The following is a 20,337-nucleotide window of genomic DNA, read 5'->3' as shown; positions in this document are numbered from 1 at the left end:
TGACATGCGACCAAATGAAAACCATACAGCACGGGACAGACTTCTAACAGTTCTATTTGTTTTGTTCTCAAGGTCCTGTACAAGGTAAAGTGGGCTGGAAACATTTTCTGAGAAGAAAGCTACAGTTCACCCTTACATTAATTCTGCCACACTAAGCTTGCTTTAACCAAAGGTTTGTACACCCTTAAAGGATGGCTCTGCAGTCTCAAAAATGAGTACCCAAGCACCATTCCCAAGTAAGGTCATTGGCTTCAATCTCCTAGACATTTATGGGTGAGCAGAACCTGTATTCTGTAGAAAACATCAAGGTAATTATGCTGGTTTCATGAAATTACTTTGGAGCATTTTCCACCATTTTTTAATTTATTTATACCATCATTCAAGTAAAGGCTAGCCATCACCTAGCAACTCAAATAGCACTTTACAGTTCTGAACCCAAAACGTTCTCTCACATGCAGATTAGAGGCATTGCCTAGCATCTAACTTTTCCTGAACATGAAGAAGTGATTTTTGTAGTTACAAGCTGGTAAAATAGGTATGATGAATCTAAAGCCCATCCCCTTTTCTATAGGGGCTGGTAGAGATATGCTCACAGGAGATCACAGCAGTATTTTACCATATGGGACTTTTCAAAGAAAATCTCCAAACAAAATTTCTGTTTTCTTAGTTAATCGAAACTGATTTGGCTGTAACACTTGGAGAAAACTACTATAAAAAAATGTTACTTAACCCTTTCTTGATATTGAACAGCAAGGATCTACTGCACTACAAAGTAAATCTGCCAAGCATCCAGTCTGACACAAAGGACAATATGCTTGATAGCACATGATGAGCAACACCTGATACCTGTTCAGCTTTACACTGAGCCAAAGTTATAACTCCTTTTCATAGCAAAGATGACATTATTTCAAGGATGCAGTGGCTTTCCTCTAAGCTCATGAATGGAAAGGAACTTGAGAATGGTTGTTCCACTGCTCTCATCAGGGAGAAAACTCTTTTTGTAAAGCTAAACTTAAAATCTGCTGCTGGTCCTTGCTCTTTCTGTTAAGAATTTACTAGCACACTACCTCACTTTTTCTGTCAAACTAATTCCAGGATATTTTGTAAACACTTGCTTAGTTGAATCATCAATTCAGTGTTGCTCCTCTACAGTAAGACCCCGTTAGATATGTACCAGTACCTTTTTTAAGGACTTTGTGGATAATCAGATTCCAGTTACAGCAGTGATCTTCTGCCATCTATTGCAAATTCAAATGGAAATACTACTCACCAATTCCTTTTATATATTATCTGTGTTGCAACTGCAGCATTCAGTCCATAGGTTTCAGTCCTCCAATAGCTGAAACAAACCCACTCTACAAAGCTTGATCTCCTGCAACTTTGCCTTGCAGCTCAGCAGTTGCATTTCTTTATAAATGCGTCAATCTCTATCCTTTTCTTTGCATGAAGACCCTGTGTTCAATCTGTACATGCACAGACTTACCATTGCTTTGTAGCTCAGGTATATTAGGCTACTACCATATAAAATTTTTTGTGTCCTTAAGGGCAGGGGGAATACTATATATTATTAAAAGTTTAGTGGTTCCATTTTGAATGAAAAAAAAAATCTCAAAAGCTTATAATTTCAGGAGAATTCTCACAAAAGGAGAAGGTGAAGCACTAGTAAAAGACAGGAGGACATTACATGACTAGACAGGCAGAATCAAGTAAAGGTCAAGAAAAAGCTGTTTCACTGCTCTAGAATACAACACTATAGTCACTCAGCAAGGTAACACAGGCCCGTAACAGTTACCTACAAAAGCTTTGGATCAAAACCTTTAAATTGCATTAAAAGGTATCAAAATGAGATTTTGTTTTGCCTCAAATATTTTCAATGGTTCAAAAAAGCTGCTAGAAAAGCAAAGAGAGCATTGCGCCTGCTTTTATTGGCTTATCCATACAAGCAGAAAATTACACATTCCAAAAGATAAACAAAACTCTTCATAGAAACACAATGCAAATTTTTCCAAAGGGCCTACATTAAGAGATAATACCGTGGCTTACCAAGCAAACTATGTCCCACTGTCAGTAAATACTTTTAACATTATTCCTACTATATCCTACTAAATCCTACTAAAATTCCCCAATGCTCTTACAAAAATTAAAGAAATATTTACTATATTCAGGCTACAACTAGTTAACAACAGCGGCTGCTTTTTAACTAACTCTACAAGCTGACTTTCTTCAATCAGTATTGTAACTGGCACATCTGCAGACAGGAAATCCTCAACACTACCAAGTTTCCCAGCCTATTATCTGAGACACCTGGTGTGGGTGTGTTGATACAGAGCAAAACAATGAATCATACCGACTGCGCACCAATTAACCAGCTTTAACTGTTAATGTGTTTAATCCTTAAGGGTGGAGTGCCAATTGGAACGCTAAAAAAAAAGGTGAACACAAAACCCCCAAATCCTCAAACTGTTCATTTTGCAGTTTCTAAGTATGGATTGTAACTCAAATCTATGACAAAAATTATAATCCATGTAGCTCCTCTGTATCAAAACAGTGAATGGAGTCACATTACAACTGAGTTGCAATAGTATATCATGCAACCTTATTCCATTTTAATCAACACTAAACCAAGCTTTTTTTGGTATTATTTCAAATTAATAGGTCTTTTTCCCATCTCTGACAAAAGTAAACAAATTGACTTGACATTTCGCAGGTGTGACTCCACCGCAGTGTACTTTTACCAGAAAGCTTGAGAAAAATCAAATACAGCATTTAGAAACCCACTTTTTGGAAACATTTTCATCTCACCTCATGAATATTATTCTGCAGTTTTCAGGATTGTCACATCTCCAGATAGCCCAACCTTTTTTGCTCTTGGCAAGCACTAGTGTCTTTGGTTCTGGCAAGCATAATCCATTATTATAGGCTGTTTCCACAATTTATAGAAGCCCATTACACTTCTACGAGAATAGTAATCACAGAAAGCGAAAGAAAATGTTTGTCACAACACACAACCTGCTCTCTGTTTGGGGTATTAGGAAGATAGATATACAGCTGACTTAACCAGAGGAAAGGAACAAGACAACAGATTTAGTTGACTGGGTGAAATACGAAATAGTGTAAATGATCTGTTCCTGTTTCCTGTAATGGATCCATTCTATGGCCACAAGAATTTAACTTTATCTGCTATCAACACATGAAGGAGTAATGCTTCCCCACTACTCTAAAACAGTAGTGTCAGATAAAACGAATAGGATAAAAATGAAGTAGTTAAAGGAATTGCTAAAGCTGCAAGTAAAACTGATCATTCGCCTGCATCAAAACAGATTTCTTGGGCAGTAAGTTTAAGCCTATTTACTTTGTTCGCCAGTACCATCTGCTTGCCAAATATCATTACCCTTAGCCATCCATTATTTATCTAGAATTCCAGCTATTCACAAAGCTTTATAAGCACGGAAGACAAGAGGTCTCCTATTCTGGTGGGCATGCAGATCCTCTGAACCAACACAGCAACTGAGGGCCAACTCATAAGAGCAACGAATGAGCAGCTTGGGAAGGCCACGCAGAAACAGTATTTTTGTTCCTGTGGGCCGGAGCCTTGTACCATACATCGTTTAGCGTGTTAATCCTTACAAGAAGTAGCATTTGACTCAAAGGAGGCAAAAACTAGATTTAATTCCCATTTCTGGTGATTATCCTCATAACCATTTGTCAGGAAATTCTTTTAAACTGATTTACTCTGACTTAGGCGTCATATCTCAGTTCTGAGGGGTCTGAGATGCGTGAAAGTTCCTAAACAGATTTCAAAAAGCTCTAACATTCCAAGGTTCCCTGCAATAAGCTTGGATTTTTATAGACAATTAATTCTCTTTCTCTGAACTGGATGATGGCTGCAGTAACAAACTTAAGCAGCACAGTTTAGAAAAATTCCTAGAAGAATTTAGAAAAGTAGCCTCTTGAACAGGATAAATAGGAACTTGTAGTGAATAGCTTCATGAGTAAGTCAAGAGTATGGATTTAGAGAACACTACTTGCACCACAGAGGTTGCTGGTATTCATGCTCTCACCCTCTAGTAAATGTGAGGAAGACTAAATGGTCTCCTATTTATTGCAGCTCATGCAAAAGTAGTTACCATGGATTTCTTCCATTCACTGTAACTTTCATGTGGTTTTAGACTTTAGGTGAACAAGTCAGGTGTGCAAGAAAATAATTTAAAAACTATCAATGTTTAGGTCACTAAATATTTAAATATAAAAAAAAAAATGGAGGAGGCTGTTTGGCCCCTTGCAATATGATGAGGTGACTTCATTTTCAGAATGGAAAGCATTGCAAATAAACATTAAGATAATCAAGTTTACCTACTGCCCACATCACTGTGTCAAAGGAATCGGTTTCTTCTGTGCCCAGGTCAGTATTTTTCCAGGTGACTTGCAGTCTGTTGCTCTCCAATTTTTCAACTTTGTTTGGGAAACATCTCTTTAAAAATTTTGTGCCGTAAGATTCCATGTACTCCGTTACTAAAGATGCCATTTGCTGTTGAGTAGCGGAAAAAAAATTGTTTATTCTTAGATATATGACCTTTTTAATGTAAAGCCCTCCTTCAGCTGTCTTCATGAAAACCCAGTAAATACACTATGCATTTTGAACATTCTTTGTCACTTAGTTACTATGCATTGTCAACACATGATAATTTTTTGAGCCACTATGACCCGCAACTCCATTTTAAGAGGCATCTACATCTGAACATTCAAATTTTATTTTCAAAAAAGTAAAATAGTATATGAGTGAAACAGTTGCTTTTAAATTATTTGATGCTTGTACAAAAATAGCATGTAGAGCACATTCAATTTAAGGTTAGCATAATTACCATTTTCTGGCAGCTTGATGAGAATTAAATACTTTCATAAAGAAGAAGAAACATATTTCCCTTTGCCATGACACCTGACATTTCTCTGCAATGAATATGAATCACTAAGGTTTCCTGGAAAGTTCTGCTACAAAGAGGAAATAATGGTTTTTTCCTAAGAGCCTGTTTGAAATAATGCCACACCACAATCAAGTAGTAAAATGTCACATTGACAGGTTTATCCAAAGATGTCATTGCTCTTGATTGCAGTAATTCTGGTTGCACTTTGTCAAAGAATATGTTTATTACTTAAAGTATATTATCACAAAACTACTCACATAGAACAACAACATGCAAGCTCTCAGCTTACAAAACTTTATTTTCGAAGTTGATATTAACTAATATGAAGGCAACAGCAGGGTTCTATCTCTTCAGAAACATGATAGCTCGCTAACCAGTTTCCATCAGACTCAATGCAGCTACAGACTGAACATAATTATTCTCTCTCTATTAATACTTTCGTAACTTTGAAATGTCCATTGTGCTCTTCCTGCCTACAAAGGATCGAGTTCGCAGAGAAAGCCCTCCTGTAAGTAGTTTATGAAGTGCCACACGCACACTCTTAACACTATTCCCTGTTTGCTCCGATCTCATGCTGTTACAGGTGTAGATGTCTTCAATGGTGAGTGCAAATCCCAAGACACATTCTTATACAATGTTTTGCAAACTCTGGTACACATACCACTAGTCTTAAGGAAGCCACTTCAAAGTGGGAGTGGCTGGCACGCAACCAGGAGCTGTCATTACCTGCAGTGGTACTTGTCACTGCAGCTTCTAACAGCAATACTCCCTCCTCAAAAACCATGCTGGTACACATGTAAATAATTTTCCTTGCAAAGAAGTTCTTAAAAACAAGCCTACAGTTCTAGCACTCTTTCATCAACTTTGGCCTGTAAATGTTTTGCTCTATTGCAATTAAGCACTAAAAAAATTCCTAATTCATGATACCAGGAATAATTAAGTCAACGTGTATTCATTCCCATTCTGAAAACTCTATTTTCAAGTGATTAACAGAACACAGTCTTAATTCCTAAGGCTGACATTTTCCAAAGTTATCTGCCTGAGAAAAAATTTGTTGGAAACTTCGAAGAAAAAGTTCACTGCACATGTGAGTGAAAACCCAGAACACTCTCACTATTTTAAGAACACTACAGTAACTTTTCTTTCAAAGTAGTGTTAGCATCAAATCTTGCAGGAACAGAAGATTCACAATCACCTTTATCATACGCTCTCTACAGATCTAGGGAGATCCAAAAGGACTATCAGGCCATCAGAGAGATCATCTAACCTGTAGAACAGAGGCTACAAACTCACATCAAGTAACACCTTTACTGGATCCAGCAACTTGTCTTTAACCTAAGCCTGCTACACTACCTTCTGTTGCTTCTTTAAGCAGTTATAGTTTTTGCACAAATCCTATATAAAACTTTTTTGTTGTTGTTGTTGTCTTTTCTCATTGTAATTTCTAATTGCTTTTATTCTCTTTATACGGGAATGGGTTTCTGGACAAAACTGTTTTCTGTTTTGTCAGCACAATCATGACCACTTATACTTTTAAATAAAACTCCTCAAAATCTTTCCCAATTTTGAAACACAGTTTTTTCTCTTTAAATTTCCCTGCCTGAAAGTTTTTGCTTTTAATTTTCTCCAGCTTAGGGTTGATAGTTCCACTGAAATCACTATGTACTTTTTTTCACCTAATTATAACTGCCACTGTTCTGAAAGTGGTAAGGTCAAGATTTCCAATTCCTATGTCATTACAAACTTTCAGCTCAGTGATTTATTTATATTCATCATAATGAACTCCACATTCAACTACTTCATGGTAAGTCCAATAATTTATTTTAAAAATCATTACCTGTAACTCCTAGAAATTCAGGATTATTTTAAAGAGATTATCTAATGCTTTTAGCAGTGGCTTAAATCCCTCCCCTGCTTCCCAACCTTTTCAACCTTGTTTTTGATTAAGCAGGAGGAAAAAAACAGATTTACTTTTCTGAGTACAGTATCAAGAGATACAATAGGAAAAAAAGAGCTAATATTTATTTAGTTTCTCTTCAGAAAGCACATACTAGGAAATGTTTGGAGAAGCTGACAACACTTTTTCTTTAGGACACAAAAATAATCAAATATACTTTTTAATATATTTGATATATAAGGAGATGTAAGACATCCCGTACTCACCTGATCAAACCCACGAAGTGGGATACTTCTCATCATGACTGTAGTGTCCAATCCAATGCCTGTTAGAAAACCAGCACACTCAAGTGAAACATCTTGTGAAGCATCAGTTAAGGAAACAGAAGCAATAATTTCATATAAATGCAATATAAAAGGGTAGTGTACAAATGGGCCTTTTAGCTGAAGATACCAAGTTGTCCTCACACAGACAACATCTTTAGCTCACTTTTGTTGTGTAGAATAAAACTCCAAAGCCTTAGAATATTTTCCTCATAGATAACATTTGGTTTTAAGATCCTGAGGATTTATCCTTAGCTGACCTTAATTCCCATGATGATACTGCATAGAAAACTATTACTATTCCATTACCAACTCAAGTACAGGGCATGAAAAAACGAATTCGGAAAATTGAGCTTTCATAGAAGACAGCCATGCTGCTTATAATCATAAATCATCACAGCTTTTTCAAAGGATACAGCTGGCTCCAACAACCAACCTGTTGTATAAAAAGAAAACAAGAATAAAGCAGTAGAATGAGCTTGTGCCTATTTCTGCACAACCAAAAAATTATTTTCTGAAGTATGTATAGTTACAAAATTGCAGATTTGATGAGTGGATCTGATGATGTTAGATGGGAAGAAAGAGCGTGGCTTGTCAACTCCAACAAAGAAAACACTATAACGTGTGGGCTTATTTTATTAACAGAATAAAAAAAGAACAGGCTTATAAGACATAAGGAATTGTTTTTATATTGTAAAGAGACATTTAAACACATACTCTGAAAGACAAAATGAAGAAAGCCACGAAAAACCTCAAGAGAAACTAGCAAGGTTAAGAGGCATCACCAATATTTCAGTTGTGTTCTATGATGTACCTCCACTGGAAACATCTGGAGTGGACGCTGACAGCTCTTCCCCACCGTGCCTATTGTACTGATGCCTCATCTTTGCAGGGCCCCTCGGCAGACAGCAGGCAACACACAAACTTACGGACATGCCGCAGTCACGCGGGAACTCAAGTACATCTCAAAATATCTAGAGGTCTCTTAATTACTAAATATATATATTTAATTATTTTTAAGAAAACTTAACACAATCAGAAGTTAAGCACGTTTGAAATTCATCATCTTCCTATCAAGTAGATTACAGTTCCCAATATATGATTTTATTCATTGCTAAATTTCATATCGATTTATGACCATCTGCTTGCTCACCTTATTTATCCAAATGCCAAATATTTGCCCTTCCTGTCTTTAAAAGTTTGTGTAAGCAGTTATAGAAAATCCATTTAATAGATTCACCTAGACTAGTATTTACCAAATACATCAATTTTAGATCTTAAATAAAACTCCAGCTCCCATCTCTCCCCATATTTCACACCATTTCAGCCAAGAATATCACTAAGTTGTCCATCAACACTTAATTCACGGGGTGTACCAGCTCTCCAGCACAGCAGTTTCCACGCCGGTCCCCAGATGCCCTATACACTGCAGCAGCGCTCTCCCTTCTGGCCATGCCCTCAGTTCCCTACGGCTGCTGGGTACCCAAAAGGCAGGAGCTCAGTCACTGTTCTGGAGGTAAAAGTGGGTCCAGCCAGCCCGTCAGTGACGCTGCTGGGCAGGCTGCACTCACATTCCTTTGCTCTTCAGGTGTAATGCAGACTTGTGAAAATCTCACAGTTTGGAGATGTATTCCACATAATATTTCCACTTAAAACAAAGTCATCTGTTAAGTTTTTGAATTAGGGGGAAAAAAAAAAGCATCATTAGGGATCAAAATTTCTAGTCGCTATGAGAACAATGTAGAATGTTAGGCTCTTTCTGACTATGATTTTCATCTATGGAAATACATGCTTTATAAAGAACTTTCATCCCCATGTTTTATAAAGAATTTTTCATCAAAAAACACCACCGCAAAACCACAACACTCAGAACACACCTGAATATTTGGCACATTTTTTCTGTTTATTTTGGGCATTTTTTTTAAGCTCATACCATATTCAAAAGTTAAAAAAAAAAAAACCTTTGGATTTTTGGGTATGGAAGAAGTAGTTTGCTAATTGCATTTTGGAAAGCTAGAAATTCTAGAAATTTACTTTAAAAACTCAAAATACAAACTAACATAATCACAGAGTTTAAATAGGTTATTTAAAGTTAGGAAGATAAGCAAGGAAGCATAAGCATTATAAGCATAAGTCACAGAACCTTATCATATTCTTTTACCCATATGCAATCTTGTCTGACTGTTTTGAGGAACAAAAATGACAATGCCAGCAGAGAGAACAGTTGCATGGAAATAATCCATTAAAGACCTTTTCCCTCAGCAGCTGTGCCTCCATTAATTCAAAAACTCTAAGGAACAAAGCAGAACTATTTTGACAAAACATGTTCTGAACAGGTCAAAATTCATAGTCAGATCACAGGAAGGAACACATTTGAAATATCAACCCATGGCCTACACATCCCACACCGTTTCGTATTTAATATTTTGCTTGATTCCTGGCCGAAGTAGCATATGCTAGTATGGTGCTTCACAAAATAAACCCTTAAATCCATGGAAAAACACACACAAACTGAAGGCTAACACAAAGTGATGCGTGCATTGCAGTCTCTTTATAAGGACGCATCATTCATCAATTTTAACTAAAATTTACAAAACAATGATCCTCCCTCCACCCCATTACCAGCAAAACTCCTGGCATACACGCTTACAAAGACAGGAATGTGTTTCACAGAAGGACACCAAAAACCTTAGAAAATTAAAATAGTTGATGTGTGAACATGTATGGCAACTAAAAACAAATGTCAGAGGCATGATGGAACTCTGCAGACGGCAAGTTTGGCTTCTCTTTTTGGCCCTGCCACTGACCAGCCACATACCCCTAAGAAAGTTATTCTTCCATCATACTGCAAGAGAGAAACAAGTCCAATACTTGGAAAGCTCTTCATACTGTGCTAAGAGAGCAGAGCAACACAGTCAGTGAAACACTAGCTTGTGGCCTACACCTTACCCTAAACTGACCGGCACCATCTCCCAGTTCTAACAGAGATGCTTGTAAACTTCCAAAAAGTGCAGACATGGGGGCTGCTGCTCAGTGAGCCCCAGGGATTGCAGAGTCAGTACAACACATGCTTTCTCACAAAAGACCCTAGACATCACCTACCTGTCCTATAATAAAAACATACAGCTTCTGAAGGTATCCAGAGAACAAGCTGGGGTAAAGAGATTAAAATCTGCTAGTCTGGGTTTTATGTTTGACAAACAATTTAACACAGTGGGAAATAATTTTTTCCAGCATTAGGGCATCTGATTCATCTGTGAATGGATGATCACCCCCTCGTTTAGCACGCAGCTCCTGGGAAGTGCTGCAGAAAGCCACATGCTGCCCATAAAGAAATATCTACTGGAGATTCACAGGGAACAGAATGAGAGTACCTGTAATTTGGGCATATGCTTGGGTTTTTTTGTTAGATGAAAAATAGATGCCAGCTGACACTAATTCATAGTATCAGCAGCACGTTATTCACAATTTCTTCTACAAACTAGAGGGTTCCTGGGCATTGTCAGTGTCTAATAGAAAAGTTAAGAAAGCAGAACCTAACCTCCTTCACACCTGCTCAATCTCTCATTCATTCTGAACAAATTTCAAGGCATCTTTTCTAATTCAGTCTGCCAAAACCCTTCATCTCAGTAGCGAGAATTTCTTCACAATGTTTGTATATCTAAGGGATTTTTTAGTTGGTTAACGGTTTGCTTTTTTTTTTTTTAAATATGAATAACTGCAGGACTGACAGTTCTATAACCCCCAGGCATGTAATTTGTAGCCGAGATACATACATGTGGGGAGGGAAAAAAGAAATAATACGTACAACACAGCTCAGACTAAAAACAAAAGGTGTCAAACCGAACCTTGGGAATATTTATAATAGAAACAAATCTGACAGAAACAAACCTTTAACAACTCCCTCCATTTGCTAGGACACAGCCTGATAAAGCACAGAAATGCTACTGTAGCCCCTGCAGGCTTATTTTGACTAAATCTCAGGAATGCAACATATAAACACTAGGCTCCCACATTACACTGTTACAACTTGCATTAGCAGCAACCAGACAAAAGCCACATTTTCACAGAAAATTCTTACAAGGATAAATCTTATGTTTAGTTTTTGTGTGGGGTTTTAGTGTTGTGTTTTGGTTTTTGGTTTTTTTTTAAAACCAACTTCCTCGCATAAATCATGCTCTCAAAATTCAAGAGGTGAATGATATACTACAAACAACAGCAAGTTTACTTTTCTTTTTAAACTGTACCAAGGAGCCTTGTTTATCTATTTGATGTTTAGCTTACCACAGTGCATTTTTTATATTAGAAAGTCACAGCCATGAATGGCAGCTCTGTTTTCTTTCAAAACGCCAGTATTATAGTTTCAAGTCTCTTTTTCTTATATATACATTTTGCTTTTTCTAGAATAGTATTATCTGACTTTCATGATAGCAGATGTACATTTCCTATCGCAATTATTCGCATCAGGAAATTGTTCTGTAGTGCAGTGTTGACTCAGAATCTTACTGTGCTATGTGCTGTGAAAACTACAGCATTTTAGTATTTCCATTAAAAACAATTTTTTGGTATTTCAGTTAAACAATAGCTCCCAAAGCATAAGAAAAGACAAAACCGACCCAATTGTTTCATCATGTTTTCTTTTGTTATCAGATCTGCCACCACTTACGAGAACATAAAATTATGTTGGGAGTTTCTTTCCTAATGGAAGAGCAATTTCACATATACCGGTAGCAAAGAACAGGGACAGTACAGCCTTCGTTTAAGTTTATGCTGCCCTCTTGTGACTTCTATGTATAATTGCTACAGCAAACAAGTCACCTTAAGCTAAGATGGTAAAAAATCATATTTAATTTGATTTTAGAAGGGAATTTCATAAGGGTGAGAGGGGGAAAACAATTAGTTACTAATGAAGGTTGGTAGTGTGACCTTGACGCATCATAAAACAAATTCTCAGAAGGAAAACAGAAGGACAGAAAAATTGGTGTATAAAAGGCAATTTTGATCATTTTTCATCTTGCCATAAAGAAAAAATATGAATGCCGGTATCTATTAAAGCTATGGTAAGGTAACTTACGTTTTTCCAGGAGATTCTTTTAACCAGAATAGATCATCACTTGTGATTCCATACTCCAGTGCACCTGCAATCTATGAACACACAGGTAAGGTCTTGCATCTACAATGCAAGTCCTGGCAGCAAAGCAAGCTAATAGCGACTTGGGCTGTATTAGCTGAAGTGTAGCCAGTAGACCAAGGGGAATATATCTGGGGTTGCCAGATCTGTTATCCAGTCTCCGTCTTTGGAGATTTTCAAAACCTGACTGCAAAAAGCCCTGAGCAACATGATCTGACCTCACAACTGACCCCAACCTCCTTGAACAGGAGGTTGAACGAGATGACCTCTAGAGATCCCTTCCAACCTGAATTATCCTACAGCTCTAAGCATCATCAACATATACTAAATTGATGCAAATTGTTTTCTATGGAAATATTTTCCTGAAAAGCCTGTGCTTTATATAAAAGATATTTTTTCACACAAGTACAAAAAAATCTCTCATGTGTTACTTTATATTTACATTCTTTATCCTCCAAACATTCATCATTATCTGCAACAAAACCCATTGTTATCTGCAACAAAACCAGTAAAGCCATTGGAGTTGTCAGATGGCAAGTGTAACTTACGTGTGTAGGATATTTTGGTCTTCCTCCAGTAGCAATGACAATATTTTCTGCAGTAACAATAGTCTAAAAACAAAAATACAAAATCAAAATCAAGCATCTGAAATCCTTTTACCTGTCTTTAGATTTTATCTATGTGCAAATGAGCGATAAATGAGAAAGCTGGCACTACCACCTGCTATTAATATGACAATAATCAGCAATGCATTAAAAAAAGGCTGGAGATGAACTAATACATGCAGGAGTTTCTCCTACACATTCTCTATCACTTTTTGTTTTAATATTAAGCTTACAATTGTTCCTCTACTGGACAAGATACTGATGACTACTTGGAAGCAACAGTTGTGCACAAATGGCAGCTTTTTAAAAATACATTTTTGCTTAGGACAAAACACACAGAGATCACAGCAAGTGAATTCTGTCTCTAAGGCCTGGAGTTAAGCTACCTCAAAAGTGGCACGTTTTTAGAAAATGCTAGGCATCTACCCCCAAAAACTTTTGCTCTCTCAAGCTGATATTAACAAGTAACATTATATAATAATCCTCAAAAAGGTGTTAAAAATGCATGTTCAGTCTCTTGTTAAATATGCAGAGATGGCTACCATTCTGTGACACGACCCAGTTGCTTGAAGCTGTGCATTCAGTGTAACTGCCTCCCACACACAATTTTGTATTAGAAAGTTAAGCACCCTTACAACTCATCTGAAGGAGGGAAACATCTCAGACTGATCTAATGCCCAGAGCAATAAGGAGATGTTGGTCCTCTTTACATCTCCGAAAGCATCTATCGAAGCACTATGACTCTGACAAAAAAAAAACCCAACACTTTTGTCTCAGCATTTCCATCTGCAAAGAAAGAGTAATGGCATCTAACTGACAGATTAGAGGCTAGGGACTCAGTAGGCAACAGTCAAGTTCATAAACATCTCCTCTACGTGGAAAAATGCAAATCCCCCTCACCAAAACAATACTGAATACCTAAAGCAATTTGCAAAAGTACAATCTAGCTCCCAGTTGACCTGAAAACGAACACATGAAGACCTGAAATGTTTGAAGTGAATGATACTGCAGAAATCAGCACAGCAGCTCACCTCTTTACCTGCTTTTGTTAAACCACGGATTGTATGTGGATCAGAAAAACTCCCTTTCATGTTGAAATATTTCACCTTCCTGTTTAGAAGAAAACAGCAACATTAATGCACACTTAATGAAGAATATGAATGAAATATGATCGGCTACTTTTTCCATATCTGAAGTGCTAAAAAGGATAGCAAACAGGCATCTAAAAGTAAAAGGAAGAAAGCATCTCATTTCACGGGACTGTTTGCAGCTGTCACATAATTTGTCACTTAATTCTTGTGTCACAGTTAACTTCTATACAGCAGAGTACCTAACCTTGTAACACGCTGTGGGATCAGGTTATTGTCCTCTTCAAATGATATATTTTCCACTAGCCATAGCATTACTATTACTATCCATAACATTACTAATACAATGCCCATTTGAGAGCATACAAAAGTGACTTGGCAAGAGTCACAAGACTAGTAACTGTTAAATTATCTATTAATATAATTTCTCTATAAAAGGAACTGCATCCTGAAAAACTTGGAACCATTTCTGCACTGAAAGCAAAATGAAAGCAAAAAAATCAGCTGTTCCAGTATAGTGTTATCTGTGGGCTTGCATGGCATATAAGTTTTGGTGGACAAGCTTGAAATTACCTTGAGAAACCCTGACTATTTCATATGAATGCAAAACCTGTCCAGATTAAAGAGAGCATTCCCTGATCACTACACTGTTAGAAAGCTTTCACGTATGGTCACTTTCAACCACTATTTTCCAGAAAATAAAAGAAATGGGGGGGGGGGGGGGGGGGGGGGGGGCTAGAAATCACTTACATTGGCAAGGGCACTTAGAGTCCTGAGCAAAAAGGCCTTACAAACTCAAAATACTAGCTCTAATGAGAAACTCCAAAGGCAATTCAGCAATTCTACAAGAAGAGCTCCTTGGGTATGGGAAGAAAGATGAACTTAAAAGTCTTATTTACTTGTCTTGTAGTTGCACTCTGTGTCCCCAGTTCAAGGATTTCACATAATTCTGAACAGCTTGTGCCATCACAGACCTATCACAAAACAAGAAACTGAACATGAAGTCATCACATTACAAAATCAGATTATGCAACTCAAAGATCCAGGCAATTGCTAGAAATTAGGAATGTTCTACAGTACTTCCTGTTATAAAAGTAAATTACGAAGCCCAAACCAACATAATATCTGCCCAGTAAATACAGTTTTGTGTTTTAAACAAGGAGCAGTCTAAAAAGCTTCATGCAAAATTCACTTCCCTAACTGTCCCTAAATAAACACCAACTGGGAAAAGTTGTTATGCATTTGCAGCACATAGGAGTGGATATGGGCAATAATCTTTACCAGGTATGATGAACAGGTTGGGCTATATTCCAGCCATAGTGTTGGGCATCTTTAAGGGCACTCCCTAAAAGGGCTGCTTGATGCATAAGCTTTTTAGGAATGCAGCCAACATTCACGCAAGTTCCACCAAGTCCCCATTTGGTTCCTTGAAAAAACAAAAGAAAGGAAGAAAGAAAAAAGTAAATGCATCAGGTTAGTGTGACAAAACAATTAGGTTGTTCATGCAATTAGTTAAAAAGTTCTGAACCAACACACAGTTTACTATCTCCTACAGATCACTTTCTATCTCTGCTTACGTTTGTTGTGATAAAAACCATCTCTCTATATTTTTCTTCTAAAATTCAAGCCATCTCAAGGTGTTTCTCAGAGCTCTGAAGATCCAGTTACTACACATTCACATTTGCCTATTTGCAGATCTTATTTTACATGTTGTACATGAAGAGCCTCAACATGATGTGATGCATAGTTTTTAGAAATTGTAAGTGACTTGAGAGCGACAATATCCTCACATATTTAAGTCCAAGACTACTACAAATGGTAGCATCAAACACTGCTAACAACCTTAACGCACAGGGGAAGCAGGCAGAGCTGGGGCAACACTGGAGGGAATGAGCAGTACAACACGCTGGGCTTAAGGGCTTTTACTACAAGCAAAGCAGAAAGCATGGCTTTGGCCACTTTGCTGCCTGGAGCAATCTGCTCACCTCGGCAACCATTTTACACACATGTCCAAATACTATCCTAGTATTTTTCTTCCATACCTTGTGGAGAAGGTTCCACATAATCCAAAACAGCCACTTTCCTTCCAAACTGAGCAGCTTTAAACAAAAAGCAAGACAAGGTATTTAGAGGAGGGAGAAACACACAAACCTCAACACTTTCAGCAGCACAGGTACAGATTAAGAGCACAGGAGATGACACCTGGAGGGTCTAACTCAAGATGCCAGACTAGGCACCCAGGCTGCCTGTGTAGTCAGCAGATTCTCCAGAAGGCACTTAAATAACCCAGACTAGAGCCTCCATCTTCCACCGACCCTAAAAATGCAATTTGACCCCAAATGAGATGTTTAAGAGCCTTGTGGACTGTTAAGCATGTTACAGTGAGTTACAAAGGGGCAAGGTTCTCTACAGCAGTTAAACAGTTCCTGGAAACAGTCTGAAGGGACTGTTGTTTTAACACATAAATAAGAAACAGTGTAATTTAAAAAATACAGTATCTATGAAGGCACTCGGAGTATTTTACAATAACAGTGAAATAAAAGCTTATTAGATTTTCCCATGACAAAAGAAGAATTTTTTTTTTAAAAGGTTAATAGGAAAGCCAAACAAGATCACCCCACCTGAGGGTGTGAAATAATTTGCAGATTAACTGTACGGAGCTGAGTTAATGATTAATGTGCAGGGACTGAAGTATACTATGTTTCTTAAAAAGCTTTGGCATTATCAATAACACTTCTCTTAGCCTCCATAAACACTACTTAAGCCAAAACAAAACTTCTGTTAGTTATTTATACATACAAACCTTCTTTTGCACAGGCAAGGCCTCCAGACCCTCCACCAATTACCAGAAGATCATACTCATTCTTTCCTGTGAAGAGGGCATGAAAAAAGGAAAAGAACCAGACAAGGAAGAGGGGAGAGGTAGGTAAGAGGGTAAATATCAAAAAGTACAATGTTTCTTACAATTAATTATTGCTGGTTTGGGCTTTCTTTACTTTACTAGAGCACTGTGTTTTTTCAGTGTTCCAAAGCATTCTCCACAAATCGTTGAACTATCTAGTCTGGTTTCATGAACGAAATACAGAAAATAAAGCAACGCAAAAGAAGCGAGGGAACAGACAGGCTTTTCAGTGTCCCAAGCAGCTCTTTATGCACGGTTAGACAGCTGCAACCGGGAGCAGTACAGGTCTGCTGTCTCTGCATTAGAGCAGCAAGTTCCACACGCAGCTTCTTCAGCGGGGTCACCCTATGGGACCCGCAAAGTGTCAGCTGCAAGGCAGCTGGCGGGGATGCGGGGGGCGGTCAGGTGCGGGCTCCTTCTGCCACCTCAGCCGCCCCACAGATCCGCCCGGCCGCCCAGAGCAGTTCTGAAGCGGCAGCAGCCCTCGGGCGAGCAACAGCTCGTTTCTTAGCAAGGGCAGGGGGGCAGGCCCTGCTCCCAGAGCTGCCAGCGCTGCAGCGAGGGCGGCCGAGGCTGCAGCATCCCCACGCCGGCGGGCGGCTCCCCTCGGCCCGCCAGAGCGGGCACTCGATCGCCGGGGTTCAGCCCAGGGGAAAGGCCTGGCTGCCTCTCGGGCTGCCCCGGTGCCGCTCCGGAAAGCCCCACCGCCGGGGGCGGGAGGCCCTGCCCGCTTCACAGCCACCCGCGGCCCGGGGGCTCGCTCAGCAGCTCAGGGGCCGAGGGGCGGGCACCGGGGGGCTCCGAGAGCGGCTGCGGGGGGCTCCAAAAGCGGCACCGGGGGCTCCCAGAGCGGCACCGGGGGGGCTCCCAGAGCAGCAATGGGGGGCTCCGAAAGCGGCACCGGGGCAGGGGGGGCTCCCAGAGCGGCTCCGGGGGGGCTCCCAGAGCGGCTCCGGGGCACGGGGGGCTCCCAGAGCGGCTCCGGGGCACGGGGGGCTCCCAGAGCGGCACCGGGGGGCTCCCAGAGCCGTCACGGCTGCAGGCACCCGCCACCCTCCCCGCCTCGGCCGCTGAAGGAAGGCACTGGCGCCGGGGGGGGGGGGGGGGGGGGGGCAGCGGCCGCTCCCGCAGCGCTCCCTCAGGCAAGGCCCCCGCGGGCCTCTCCCCGCCGTGCGGGCGGTGGGAAGGGCTCTGCGGACCCTCCCCGGGCGCACCCGGCAGGCGGGGCCGCGGCCCCTGCCCGGCCCGAGCCCCGCGGGCTCCCCGTACCTGAGCGGGCCCGCACCGTACGGCACAGCCCCGGCGCTGCCCGCAGGCGCTCCCGCCGCCGCCACAGCGCCGCCATGCTGTACGGCAAGGGGCCTCCGCGCCAGGCAGGACCCCGCGGGGTGCCCGGGCGGCGCCTGAGCGGCCGCGGCGGGCCCGGGCGGGGAGCGGGGGTCGCCGCGGCGGGGGCGCGATCGCCGCCGGCCCCGCGGGCAGAGCTGGGGAGGAGGCGGCCGCCTCCCTGCCTCCCTCCCGGGGAGAGCGCTCGACCTGCAGCCGGGAGAGGCCTGTTCAGGAGGCGGGCGCAGGCCCTGGCGCTAGAGGCGCCTTCGCGTTAAAATCGGCCGCGCTGGAAGGGGAAGAACCCCTCCGCTGTGCTTGAGTGGCGTCCGCCCGAGGCGCGGCCGCGAAGGGGGCTCAGGGGAGGCGTTTCATAGAATCATGGAATGCTTTGGGTTGGAAGGGGCCTTGAGAGATCATCGAGCCCACCCCCTGCAGTGAGCAGGGATTGCACCTGTGACCTTGGCGTTGTTAGCACCGTGCTCTACCCAGCTGAGCTGACCTGCGTCTGGGGGGAGAAGAGGAGCACGGCGACTGCCCCGGGCCCGCACCCATGTGCAGAGCCCCGTTTTTCCCCCTCTCCAACCGCGCATCCCCGTGTAACGCGCGGAGAGGTCGCAGCCCCTTCCTCGGGTGCGGCAGGCAGGCCGAAGGCTCAAAGCCCCCGAGAAGGCGGTTGGACTAAAGCCTCGCCCTTCCACGAGGTGTTGGAGGCAACGCATCGCAGAATAGAATCATTTAGGTTGGAAAAGACCTTTAAGATCATCGAGTCCAACCGGGACTTACCAGCTGCTACAGTTTTGTACAGTATTTTGCCACTGCTTTGTCACTGACACAGTAGATAGCAAATGAAGTATTTTAAGCATGCTGTTCTCCCCTGGCCCCCAATCAGGCTTGCGTTCCCGCGGCGGGGACGCGCTCGGCCTCGAGAGCAGGCGCTGGGACCGGGGCGCGAGGGGAGGGGGCTTCCGCAGCCGCAATGGCAGGCCCGCGGCACACAGCTCCGGGAGCGGGCCGGCACGGGCGGCTCCGACAGCCGGCTGAGCGGGGGCACAGCGGCCTGCCCAGGGCGGCCTGGTGCAGCACCTCCGATGCTTCGCAGCCCTCGGCCGCGCTTTCGGTCCCTGTGCCCCGTGCCAGCTGCTCATTAAACGCGGGCGATGCTGCCGACCTAGCTCGGATGGGAGTCGTGGGAGTTATTAGTGCTTGTAATGCATCCTGGCAGCCTAAGGTAAGAGGCCTCGAAGCAGGCATTGACCAGGGCGGGGGAGTCCCCATCCCTGCAAGCATCCAAAAAACGGGCACTCTGGGTGGTGGTGGAGGTGGCACTCTGGGACATGGTTCAGTTCAGTCTACCCTTGACTGGTTTAGTGTGCACTTGCTAATATTAGGTTCATGGTTGGCCTGGATGATCTTAAAGGTCTTTTCCAACCTGAACGATTCGATGATTCTATAAAACACTACCACAGGGAGCAAGGTGTTTCTCATTCGGAAGCGCTCGCTATCAGCCCTTACTGAGGCGCAGTGGTGACCCTGCCTGCTGCTCTCTGTGCTGAGTCCTATGTCGTAAATATCGCCACGGCCAAATCAGAGCTTGGGACAAAGAATCGGCCGCTTTTTCTCGGGGAGAAGGAGCTGGCGATGGAAAACAGCTGCAGGCAGTCGGGGTTCAGCTGTCCCCGGAGCCAGGGGCTGCCTCACAAGGGGGCAGCACCCAACCATTCTGTTCCAGAAACCATCACCCATCCGGGCCACAGCTAAGGAATGGCAGGAAATTAAAATACTCAAAAGTTTTGTAGAACTAACATCACCTCCAGTGTAGGTCTGATGAATTTTTTTCACTCCACTGATGTTTGGAAATACATGAGACGGGAATTACTGTCACTTCAGTAAATGGACGGATGACTTGTCCGGTATCACTGCTGTTAAAGAAAGGCAAACCCCCTCTCTGTTGCCTCCAGCAGCACTAATCAATAAATCACTAGAAACACCAGAAACACCCGCTGCAGCAGAAGTAGAAAGACATGACTGGAGCATACTGAGAGGCCTTTGCATTAAAGAAACCTCAAGCATGTTCAGATACTTTTATGCTCTTCAGGTACACGCATGCAAAGTTGTTTTAGCTGTTCATTTTAGCCACTAT

At 41.8% G+C, this 20,337-nt stretch overlaps 1 protein-coding gene across 2 annotated transcripts in view; it reads right to left on the bottom strand.

Moving 5' to 3' along the window:
• TXNRD2 (thioredoxin reductase 2) overlaps positions 1 to 18,213 on the bottom strand; it is a 35,405-nt gene extending 17,192 nt beyond the window's left edge. Inside the window, exons 1-11 of one of the 2 annotated variants that reach the window (XM_075718264.1) lie at positions 18,138 to 18,213; positions 16,770 to 16,835; positions 16,009 to 16,065; positions 15,248 to 15,392; positions 14,866 to 14,940; positions 13,910 to 13,988; positions 12,822 to 12,884; positions 12,217 to 12,287; positions 7,559 to 7,578; positions 7,086 to 7,177; positions 4,354 to 4,528 (exon numbers count right to left, since the gene is read on the bottom strand). In XM_075718264.1, coding sequence (XP_075574379.1) covers positions 4,354 to 4,528; positions 7,086 to 7,177; positions 7,559 to 7,578; positions 12,217 to 12,287; positions 12,822 to 12,884; positions 13,910 to 13,988; positions 14,866 to 14,940; positions 15,248 to 15,392; positions 16,009 to 16,065; positions 16,770 to 16,835; positions 18,138 to 18,213 — 919 coding nt within the window. The remainder of the gene's footprint in view (positions 1 to 4,353; positions 4,529 to 7,085; positions 7,178 to 7,558; positions 7,579 to 12,216; positions 12,288 to 12,821; positions 12,885 to 13,909; positions 13,989 to 14,865; positions 14,941 to 15,247; positions 15,393 to 16,008; positions 16,066 to 16,769; positions 16,836 to 18,137) is intronic. The other variant, XM_075718265.1, reaches the window with a different exon arrangement.
• Between the last annotated feature and the right edge of the window lie 2,124 nt (positions 18,214 to 20,337).

Source organism: Pelecanus crispus, chromosome 11 (genome assembly GCF_030463565.1).
Source record: "Pelecanus crispus isolate bPelCri1 chromosome 11, bPelCri1.pri, whole genome shotgun sequence".
In the NCBI taxonomy this organism is placed as follows: domain Eukaryota; kingdom Metazoa; phylum Chordata; class Aves; order Pelecaniformes; family Pelecanidae; genus Pelecanus; species Pelecanus crispus.
Note: the sequence above shows the minus strand (reverse complement) of the source record. Positions and strands in the feature narration are given on the sequence as shown.